At 38.8% G+C, this 11,932-nt stretch overlaps 1 protein-coding gene across 1 annotated transcript; it reads right to left on the reverse strand.

The window, feature by feature from the left end:
- Positions 1–6,867: 6,867 nt before the first annotated feature.
- sf3b6 (splicing factor 3b, subunit 6) lies at positions 6,868–9,789 on the reverse strand. The gene is made up of 4 exons (XM_074685337.1): positions 9,630–9,789; positions 8,982–9,100; positions 7,235–7,373; positions 6,868–7,054 (listed from the first exon to the last, which is right to left on the reverse strand). The coding sequence occupies exons 1-4, from the start codon at positions 9,657–9,659 to the stop codon at positions 6,965–6,967; spliced, it is 378 nt and encodes a 125-aa protein (XP_074541438.1). The 5' UTR covers positions 9,660–9,789; the 3' UTR covers positions 6,868–6,964.
- Between the last annotated feature and the right edge of the window lie 2,143 nt (positions 9,790–11,932).

Consider the following 11,932-nt stretch of genomic DNA (forward strand, 5'->3'; position numbering starts at 1 on the left):
GTTAAATGTTAATGTTGCTAGGCGCTTACCTGTTGGCTAAGGCTGCCTTTTGCAGTAGCTCTCTCTTCTTTGTCCGTTTCTTGTAATTTTTTCGTCTCTTTTTCGTAATCTTTGTATTTGAAGTGGATCATTACTCTGTATGGCTCACTTGTTGGTCACTTTTTACTACTTTTTGCTCCTGTGTTTGTCTGGAGATCCTACATGTAACCATGGCTGCATTGTTTATATATGAACTCAGCTGTTAGCAGCCTGTAGCATGTCAATGCTAACTGGTGTAAAGCCAGATGTCTTCCCACGAAGTGAGGAGACTGAGGTGGGGACGACGTGCTGGTTCTCAGGTGTGAGCTAAGATCCGCCCATCTTATTGGGAACGCACAATCTATCTCCAATAAGATGGGCAAGCTAGCTGTGCTAACCCAGCAACAGAGGGGATACCAGAAGGTAGAGTAGCATCATGCTATTCACAGACATGGCTAACAGAGCTAACGTAAGACACCAACGCCACATTGGAAGAGCTTCACCTGCTGTGAGCAGACAGGATCCAGGAGACAGAGACTGAACAGACTGCTGGGGAGACTCAGTCCTGGATCCTGTGGAGGTGGAGACTGGCTGAACTGGACAATGATGGACAAGCTGTCAGCATCTATTTTCTTATGGACCTTTTTGCACTTTCTATACACTTTCTTACTTTTGTTTTCTTGATTGCTGCCTTGACCTCAATTTCGTTGTACTTGTTCTGTGACAACAAAGTCCTATTTTATTCTATTCTAAAACATGCTCCACATGTTTTTCCTGCCTAAGACCAAGGTTATAATAGTTTTGGATTTTTCATTATAGTTTAGTTCTAGTTAGTTTTGACATTTTATTTTCCATTACAGTTTAGTTTTAATTAGTTTTAGAGAGGGCATTCTAGTTTTTATTTAGTTTTGATTTTTGCAACAAGGCTTAGTTTTAGTTTAGTTTTATGACTCGTGGACTACCAGTGAAGTCAGCATTTCAGTGTTAATAATTGAATTGTTTTTTTAAAGATTATTTTTGCGACGGCAACAAAGAGTCATTATAAATGTTCATTTTAACATCACTTGCCTCGTGTTTCTTTTGTTCTGCACCCTGCCCCAGAGAAAGGTTGAGGGTTTATATAATTGCAACCAACACATTTCTATGAATAGATCCACATTTGGAGGGCTTTTACCATGAACAATGTCTGTCTGTAAAAACACAATGCTCTAATAATGAGAGATCAGATTACAGAGCATCAATTACTCTGTGTACAACAAAATGATTTTCACACTTGGGTTTCTCTGAGAGGTGAGTTTGTTTACCGCAGGGTGGAGTGTGAGACGATGGATGTGACATTAGCTACATCTAAGCATGAAGAGAGGTTAAAGATGAGACATTACCTGTGGATTTCACTACAAACTCAAATAAAGCAGCAGCTTGTTAGCATGTTTAAAGAGAGGGTGTTGTTAGTCAGAAACCTGTTGACCTCACTGAGACTAAATCCATGATTTATTCAGACACTTCACACACGTTAGATAAACAGATACACACACTTAATGTAAAACTTCAGACTGATTTGATCCAAACAACCCTTATTGTGTTAGTGTTTCTCTGAAAGAATAAAGATTTATATCCCTTAATGACATTTTTTTTTTTTTTTTTTTTTTTTTGCTTTTTATTCAGGGTACATTTAGGAGGAGAATGTACAGAAGGAGACATGGGTCTCCAGTTTAAGCTCTGCTCTTTGGTTCAAAGGCACAACTTGGCAACGCCTGGAGGGAAACAGCCGTGCCCAGAAAGAGGGACCCTTGGTCTTCTTCTCCTTCTTCTTCTTCTCCTGTTTGACGACGTTTTCAGCTGAATCCGTCTTCTCTGCCCCCTTTGGCTTCTCCTCTTTATTTTTCTGAAAGTATGAAAACAGACACAACATACATGAATATATAAAGCTCACAGTTCAGAAAACAAAAAAAGGACAGATCCCTTTATTGTTTCACAATAAAAAATAATATTAAAATGATGCAGCTGCAGCACAAAATAATCTTTACATCGAAAGGTGCTTCTTGAGCCGACAAAATGATTATTAGCTTGGATGTATATTCATCCTTACCTTTGAGAAGACTTTTCTGATGTGAATCAGGAGGGATGTCTTTTTCCTGGGTTGGGTTGCAGGCTCAGGGTCTTCAGTCACTTCACAGCGCTCTAGAGGCTCAGGATAGCTGGGCTGGTAATTGTCCATGTGTGAACTTGTCCCCTCAGCCACTGATGTGTCCTCTGGCACTTCACATGATGTAACCTGAGGGTCTGAGCCGGTCTGAGTCAAAAACGGCTCCACAGGTTCAGCTTCTGATTGTGCCTCGTCATCAGTCTCTGTGAAGTCCTCCAGGACTAAAGGAATGGACTTGTGGACTGCACCACTGCAGGAAGGTGGCTCTTGTGGACAAGCACAGTCCTGTTTGTCATCGACAGACCTGCAAGCTGTGGACCCAGGACTGGCTGAATTAATTTCACCATCCACGTTATTCTCTGGAGCTGGATTGATCTTTCTCCATGCTCTCCATTTTAAAAAGCTCCTCTTCCTCTTCCTCCTCTGTAAAAACCCTCCTTCCTCTGGTTTGTCTTTGAAGACCACAATGACCTTAAGGCTGAATGGGTCAGAGTTTAGTTCCTCAGTGACCCCTGTTTCTTCTTCGATCCCTTTCAGAGCATCGTCTTCAAGATCAAGGACAGTGACCTCTTCAGGGGTAAAGACAGCGTCCTCTTTAAGGTCAAGGAAAGGATAGCCAAGGTTGTCACTGCTGGTGATTGACTCGTTGTCCTTCATTTTCTGGTAAACCTCGGGCAATGTGTGGATGGAGGATGAAGAGGACCATCTGGAGGTAGCCCAAGATAATACAGACTTTACTGAGGCCCATGATGCCTCTGATCTGATGGAAAGTCTAGAGGCTGACTCTGCTTCCAAAGTTTGGTCTTCCTCTTTGTCTTTGTCTTCTGCCTCAGTCTCCAGGTCTTCTGGGAACAAGGTTTGGCAGGCCTTTGAAATCTCCTCATCGAGATTCTGATCGAGACATGAGATGGTTTCAGAGATCTTGTAGTCAGAGGAACACTCTGAATTGGTGTAACCATCCCAGCTATCTTCGCTGTCTGACCAGGAGTCCCCGTCCTGTTCAGTTGGTGAGGCAGCATGAGAGCTGGTGATGTCTTCCTCATTCAGGACAGCGTCTAGGTTCTTGGACTCATTGAGATTAGCTGTGGTTTCCTTCTGGACAGTGTTGTTTGTCTCGGCCATCTCAGAGGTTGTGGGACATGCAGTAGTGGCGCTGACTTTGTCCATTTTCTCTGTTTCTTTGTTGTTGGAGTCAAGAGAAACAGGAATCTAAAGCAGAAAAACACAAACATCAGAAAACGTTAGACTGTGCTGAAGTGATGGAGAGGAACTCTTTGAAGGGGAGATATCATGTTCCTCTCAGGCTTCATTTTGTTCCTCTGAAGCTTTACATGATTCTCAGCTTAAAAACCTAATTTATTATCTCTTGTCTTTGTAAACCAACATTTTAGTTGCTTTTGTTTTTAGCTAAAGCCTTTTGAAAGACCCCTCCCTCCCCCTACAAACCCACTTTCTCATCAGTAAATGTTTGCTGTGAGCAACACATTTTGATCAGATCTGATATATATGTATTTTTTTCTGTTGTAGCATCTACAGGACAAGACCAAGAAAGCAATATGATGTGAATCTTTGCCCACAAGTGATCTGAAAAAACAACAACACAGACTTCAAGTTTTTAACAGGAGTCTGAAAATGATAACAATGATTGGCTTCATTAATTTTGATATTCAATGCAAATATAGATGTCAGTGAAAAATATTTACAGGTAATATGAAAGACGGTTGTTGGGGAGAAATTAATAAGCTGAAACAGAAAAAAATGTAGTTCAATTTGTGATATAGTGGGTTTATCCTTGTTCATTAAATCAGATTCGCTAATAAAAACACTGGGTATCCAGAAGTTAAAGCTCTTCAGTTTACACCTCGTCCCCAAGTAAATCAGATTAACTAACTTATTAACAGCAGAGTAAACTCAATTTGTAAACTATTTACCTCTTTTGAATATATTTACTCAATAAAAAAAACTTAAACAACATGACCTTAAAGTGTTGGCACAGCTCACTAACTTACCTGTCTAGGATCAGACGTCGTCAAATGAATTATTTTTTGAATGAAGGTTGTTTCTCTTCCTCTGAGCTTTCTGGACTCAGTCAGTCAGTCTCAGTTTAGGTGGAAGGAAAATGTTCCAAGTTTCACTGTAAATGGTTCGTACTTCGTGCAGGTGAGCGCTCGATAGAGTTCGTCTCTGTGAAGAAATGTGAACTGAAATGCTGGTCTAGTCTGAAAACTGTAGAACATGTTCTGTGAGGTCACAGTGCTGCTGGAACTCCTCACTGTGACCGTGTTCTGACGGAACTCTGTGTTTACATTCAAATTTCTCAACTCAGTTTAATGTAATTCAACTCAACTCAACTCAGTTTAATGTCATTCAAATCAACTCAACTCAACTAGAATAAAATAGAATAGAATAGAATAGAATAGGACTTTATTTTCATTGTAAAAACGAAATTGAAGTCACAGCAGCAATCAAGAAAACAAAAGTAAGAAAGTTAATAGAAGGTGCAAAAATGTCCATAAGAAAATAGATGACGACGGCTTGTCCATCATTGTCCACTTCAGCCAGTCTCCACCTCCACAGGGTCCAGGACTGAGCTTCTTCAGCAGTCTGTTCAGTCTCTGTCTCCTGGATCCTGTCTGCTCACAGTAGGTGAAGCTCTTCCAATGTGGCGTTGGTGCCTGATGTTAGATTTGTTTGCCATGTCTGTGAATAGCATGATGCTACTCTGCCCTCTGGTATTCCCTCTGTTGCTGGGTTAGCATGGCTAGCTGGTCTATCTTATTGGAGAAAGATCTTACATTCCCAGTAACGATGGAGTGAAGGACAGGTCAATGTTATCACTTCTTAGCTCACACCTGAGAACCAGCACGTCATCCTCACCTCCTTCTCCTCACCTTGTGGGAAGACATCAGGCCTTACACCAGTTAGCATTGACATGCTACAGGCTGCTAACAGCTGAGTTCACATGTAAACAATGCAGCCATGGTTACATGTAGGATCTCCAGACAAACACTGGAGAAAAAGTAGTAAAAATATCACTGAAGCCACAAAAAGTTTGGTGTCCATGACCAACAATGAACCATACAAAGTAATGATCCACTCCAAATACAAAGATTACGAAAAAGAGACTGTAGACAAGTATTTTCTATTCTATTCTATTCTATTCTATTCTATTTTTTTTTGTCGTTGCTAGGCGCTGCCCAAGTAGCTGCCTGTTGCAGCAGCTCTCTCGTCTTTGTCCGTTTCTTGTAATTTTTTTCGTCTCTTTTTTGTAATCCAATTACATCTTCTTAAATTTTTTCAGATTGTAGTTTGAAAGCAAAAGTCAGTCTTTCCATATTATAGATTTCATGAATATTTTCTTGCCAGTCCTCCAGTGTTGGTGCGTTGGGTTGTAGCCACTTCCTTGTAACGGCTCCTGGACACTATAACGGTAATGACTATTTAATGTTACTGTAGTACTGAGTTTGTAAAAGAAATTCAGTGGGTTGTGTTTTTCATACCTTATTAACCAGGTGCAGGATTCAAAAAGGTCAGAGTACATTTTTTTGTAATGCTGTTTATTTTCAAGTCCAACATAGTGCTCACTGCTCAGTCAATGCTGATACTGAAATGTTGGCTGCTGCCTTAAACACATGAAAAAATAATATAAACTTAGTATAAAAAATATAAGCATCAATTATATAAAATATTGTTGACATAAATTACATAATATAATATCAACATAAATTATTCAAAAAACAATATAATATGAGCTTCAATAAGTAAAAACTTGGACTCTGTAACAATCAAACTATTACAGATGCTCTGATTCATCGCTCCACTACGTTTCGTTGCAGCACAGCGCACAGCCAGTCGGTGCAGTAAACAAGCTCGTCCCTATACGTCGCTATGATGGTGCTGTGTGGCACTGACAACTGCCTAAAACTGTCTAAAATTGGTTGGGAAAATGTGTCAGATTAATTTGAATCCTAAAGGCTATTAATATTGTCGTCAAAAACTATAACTAAGGACATTTTCTCTTTAATTTTAGTTAGTTTCAGTTAGTTTTGTGAACACAAGATTCAGTTTTAGTTTACTTATCGTTTTTGTTTTCTTTTCTAGTTTTTATTAGTTTGAGTTAACTGCAATGTATTTTGAATTTTAGTTTTCGTTTTTAGTTTAGTTTTAGTTAACTATTATAACCTTGCCTAAGACAGACTGATAAACTGACTCCTGTTTGCTTGGTCTTTGATCTATCATCAATCAAATACATCCTGCATTATGAAAAAACTCAGAGCAAGGGTCTCTACTCAACCAGCAGATGTCACTGTTTGCTATTATCAGTGAAAGGCCTCTGTATGTTTTGTTTTTTTTTATTTTACACTCAAAGTTTACGTCGAGATTATTTGAGAATTTTCTGTGGAAACGACTGAGAGCAGCAAAAGATATTATTTCAGACTTTGTGGTGACCTGGCACGTCACACAGACAGGGTTCACACAGAGTTCAGTCAGAGTACAATGTTTTTTCACTCATATCCATCTACAGACTAAAGCTCAGAGGACTGCATCACCAGCTAAACGATGATTGTGCGATGATTGTGCGTCTCCCTGACCCCTATGGAAATACAGGAAATACATCCTCTATTGATCTGTAAGAGTTCACACAGAGGACAGTGGGGCCACTGTGTGAGATTCATCTGAGACAGAAAGGATCAGACTGAAGATTTCAGAAAAGGACCATTTATTATACAGATTACTTTACAAAGGCAAAATTCATCAACTCAAAAAACAAACAACAGATGGTGAATGGGTTTCTGGAAGCTACTTTGGAGGGTCTGTGTTGATGCCGTATTTCTCTTTCAAGAGCTTCAGCTGTTCCTCTTTCTTCTTGGTGTCCATCTTCTGGAAAGCCTGCAAGCACAAATAAAATCTTCAGATGACTCAAATTTATTTTCATAAAAGTAAAGGCTTACTTCTCCATGAGTTGGATTGCTTGATTTCAATTATGTGTTTTGGTGTTTATTCAAATCAAGGCTTCCCTCTGTGGAGGAAGTTATACTGACTCAGCAGCTGAACATAGCTCAAACTTACTCTGTTTGCGTTGTAGTACAGGACCACCAGGTAACGATTGCACACATTGAAGCCAGAAAGGTGGTCACAGGCGTTTTTTGCGTCAAAGATGTCTTCATAAACCACGTATGCTGTTCCTCGTGTCTCAGGTGTGTTCCCCCTGAGCAGAGACAGAAGACACAGGACAAAGGAAACAGTCCATTTTAGTTTCATTGTTTTCAATACATTGCTTACTCAGATTTTCTTTTACTTCACCTCCATTTCTTCTTTCTGCATTTAGAAACCCTACTTCGAATCTCCTTGTCCAACAATGCACAATGTAAACTAATGCAATTTGAAATTCTGATCAGGTGTGTATGAGCTTAGAAAGGGGAATCCAAAATAACTGGGGTCTTCCAAATCCATTTAACAGCAGATGTCATATTGGCAAAGATATACATATCTATGTACAGACCTTATCAAAATCTTAAGACCATTTGAAAAATGGCCAGAATTTACCTTTGAAAGAGTAATTTATTGAAAACAACAAGTAAACTAAAATAGGCTGTTTATCAGCTGATCAAAAGTTTAAGACCATTGCTCAAAAAATTACAAAAAACTCTCCAAACCAGAACAAAGCTTTTTCTCAGTAGACTCAGTAGTGAGTAGTTCCACCGTTCTGTTCAATCACTTCAAAAATTGTTTTGTGCGTGCTTGATGCTGGTGTTTCCAGGAAGCTTTTGGGAACATTGCTCCAAGTGGTGAAGATCATGATGGACCCCCCTCCACTGTGCCGGGTAGAAAACATCTTCGGTGGGATCTCCTTGTCATGCCAGTAATGTTGGAGGCGATTTAGACCGTCATGGTTAGATTTTTTCTCATCAGGGAATCAAACTATTTTTCACCCTTCAGTGTCCCATGTTTGATCCTCCCTGGCAACGTCTAGACGGGCAGTTTTGAGGCGTTGAAGGGAAAGATGTCTTTAAATTGTTGTTTTGTTTTTGAAACCCTTTTCATGCAGATGACATCTGATGGTTTTTGCACTGCTTTCAAAAAATGTAGAATAACTGTCTTACTGCATCCAACCTCAGTAGCAATGGCACACTGCGAGAGGCCATGCTTATGCAGCTGAACAATCCAACCACGTTCAAGAAGAGACAGTTTCTTAGCTTTAGCCATCAGGAGGGCATGACCGTGTGAATGCCTGACAGAAAATGAAAATTTTGAGCAGATTTTGGCTTTACTAGCCTGTGGTCTGAAACTTTTGATCAGGTGATAAACAACTTATTTCAGTTTCTTCTTTTTTTTTAAATTACAAGTTCATGTACATGTTTTTTTGCCACACTCCCCCTTCATGCTTTTGCATAGTGTAGTTCTACTTAAAACCTCATTGTGGTTCAAATGTGCAAAATGCAAATTTTAGCAATTTTTCAAATGGTCTTCAGATTTTGATCAGGTCTGTATTTCTGATCCTTAATTTGAGTTAAATTCAGATGTCTAAAGCCAAATCATTGCGGATGCATACTTAAAATATCAGATCATGCACAAACACTATCTCTGGCTCAGGGCTGATAAGTATGACTTATAAACCAAGTACCAAATGGCCGTGAAAAAGACTTCAACCTGGATCAGGTTGGGAGTTTCTTTTCTCGAGCCAATATAGCTCTAGATTACACATTACAGGAGCCTCGTAGCAACGTGTTCTTCTGCGTTGTGAAATTAATGTACACTGGTGTATCATTCTGTAGCATCGTATCACTTTAGTTAACCTACGTGTATTAGCACTTACGTTCTAATTTGGCGTATTGGTCCATATTTCCCAAAGATGTCGTACATCTCCTCAGCAGTGATCTTGTAAGGAAGGTTCCTGACGTAAAGGATTCTGTTCACCTCGGGAGGTAACCTTATCTGAAACGCATAACACAAGGAAGACCAGTTAAAGAGAATCACCTCTTTTAAGATGACTTTTCGATTGGAGTCTGTGTTTCTTAGATCACATTTTGTTTAAAAAAATCTTTTTTTCAACTTGTAATTGTAAAACTTCCCATTATAACTTATACTAAGTCCACGAACATCCCCAAGAAAAGATAATAACCCTACCTAGCTCTAACCCTAATCCAAAGTACTGAGTTAGCCCACGGTCAATGTTTGTGTAAGCGTACGCTACCCCACAGTCTCCTCAATCTAAATATTTAAAGATACACTCAAGCCACATAAAGTCTCTTCATTCTTATAAAGTCACACAAATAAATGTGTTATATAAAAATGCTGCGTTGTATTTTTAATAGAGAACTGGGCTACATCACAGCACGGCTGTCTTCAAAACGTTAGCATGCTAAACATGAGCTAAGGATAGCTATGACTAGCGTCCATTCAAACAAGGCTAAAACTACATCTTATAACAACAAGATTGATCAGCCGCTTGGCTCCAACTCACATTAGCGCGTTTCGCTGCTTGCATCGCCATGGTTGGATAGTTTTGTGCTCTAATAACACTACTCAACAACAAACACGCAGTTATCGAAGCTCGTACGTACTCTTCCTCCTTCCTAAAATGGCAGCTGTCGGACTTCCGGTTCCTGACTGAGTGACCTAAAGACCGCGCAGTGCTGCCCTCTGTTGGAGGACCAATCAACCTTCGTAACAATCAACATGACGTCAAATCATACAAGTTAAATGCTTAAAAAAGGAGTAAATGAATAATTAAATAACAAATGAAGGGAACATGTTAACACGCTTTGCTGCTGTTAGAACACCTTTCATAAGCTAGTGAAATTAGAAGTGGCACTCACTGACTATAGTCATATTGCTTAATATACCAGCCATACAGGAGGGCCTGGTATTTCAACAATATCTGTGGAACAATATTGTTGTATTGAAATACTAGCTGTGGCTACATTGTATTAGATGGAAAAATACACTTCTTGGGGATGGCAGCACCTGCAGCCAAACAAACAATAAAGCGCTTCCCAAGGTTTTTGCTCCAGTTTAATATCATGCAAACATGTCTAATGACGCAAAATTTTAGAATGTCATAACACATTTTTCCTCACTGAGTCTAACTGTCGTGAATATAGTCATAAATATTTGTCAAAGGTAGTCCCTAAAATCTATATACATTTTAATGAGCATTGGATAAACTTAAATGTATGTCTATTACTCAAAGATAAACCATACCAATACACACACACACACACACACACACACACACACACAAACACACACACACACACACACACACACACACATATATATATATATATATATATATATATATATATATATATATATATATATATATATATATATATATATATATATATGCCATATTGTCCTTGAGCAAGACACTGAACCCTGAATTGCTCCCACTGCTGGTAAGTGGTGTATGAATGGGTGTGACTGTTGGTTAAAAACTTCAGGTTTCCAATCGAAACCTTTCAGTGTGAACGTGTGAATGGGTGAATGAGACTAGCAATGCAAAATGCTTTGAGTGGTCAGAAGACTGGAAAAATACTGCTCCATTTACCATATGTACGTCAGTATGATCACTCAATTGTGGACAGTTGGGGTAACTAACACATCATTCAACAAATTCTTAAAGCAAAATAGCAGCTGAAAGGGTTTACAAGGGTTGAAAAATATACAGTGGCACAGTGGTACACAGACAGCAGTCAAAGCTGAAACAAACTTTCATTGTCTGTGCCCTGACCAAAGTGAAGGATTAAGCTTCAGTGGCATGTTGTGCCAAAGATAAGACTAGAACAACTGCTACACATGTACTGTTACCAATCTGCCAATCTAAATCATGTGATTTAGATTATTAATTGGAACTCTGCTCTCTTTATTTAATCTTGGTTAAAGATTGTGCCTGACCATGGAAAGTGTCCCATCAATGTCCTTCCATATGAAAATCCTAAAACATTTTACAGGTCTGGAAAAAATCTGTACAAGTCCAGGTTTTTAGAGAGAGCAAACCAGAAATACTCACAATAGTCACTGTGTGTTTTGATAGGACTGATGTGATTTACTGTGGATAGGTAGTAATCCTGGTAATGCTGGATCATCTGGCCTCCAGGGACCAGGTCTAGGTGGTGGTACTTTTCACTTCTCAAATATCACAGGAATGTTAACACCCTTGGAGGTGGCAGTTACAGCAACTTGAACTCAAATAATTCTTTATAATTTTTGTTCTCTGTTATGAAAAAAGCTATGAATCGCTGTTGGTATGCTTATACTGCATCAGAGTTTACATGGTACTTAGGTTGGAGCACAATGAAAAGATCAGTGATAGCTCTGCAATCTATCCAAAAATAAATATTTACAACCCTTTTACTTACACAAAATTCTGCTGCTCTATCCCACACAATCAACCTTAAAACAAAATTAGCTGTTACTTTTAAATTCATTTTTACAGTGTCCTTAGAGCTCTTGTCATTTATAGAGAAAGCTACGGGTCTAAAGACTTGAGGCAGCACTACTTTTTAAAAATGAAGATTATTTTAGTTGCTGAAAACTTAAATTACTTTGTTGGATAAGAGGAGAACAGCAGAAAGCAGAAAAATAGACGTTTTTTTATTTTTAGAAAAAAAAGAACCTAAAAGACTTTTTAGATTGAAGCTATTAAGATGCTTTGTGCTGGAGATATGTTTTTGGGACAATATTGAACAATTCAACAGAAAAAAAGTGATTTGTATATTTCAGTACTATTTATAATTCATGCTCATAAGCTGGGAAAATTTA

This window comes from Halichoeres trimaculatus, unplaced genomic scaffold (genome assembly GCF_033239565.1).
Source record: "Halichoeres trimaculatus isolate MK-OKI-2021-1 unplaced genomic scaffold, fHalTri1.1 fHalTri1_scaffold_13, whole genome shotgun sequence".
Taxonomy (NCBI): domain Eukaryota; kingdom Metazoa; phylum Chordata; class Actinopteri; order Labriformes; family Labridae; genus Halichoeres; species Halichoeres trimaculatus.

Bases quoted from the DNA above. Each gene is read 5' to 3' on its own strand.
- sf3b6 (XM_074685337.1), bottom strand. From the start codon at position 9,659: ATGGCGATGCAAGCAGCGAAACGCGCTAAT. The intron at 9,101-9,629 runs GTGAGTTGGAGC...TATGCGTTTCAG, and splicing joins AAGCAGCGAAACGCGCTAAT to ATAAGGTTACCTCCCGAGGT. The intron at 7,374-8,981 runs GTAAGTGCTAAT...GTCTCTGCTCAG, and splicing joins CCAATACGCCAAATTAGAAC to GGGGAACACACCTGAGACAC.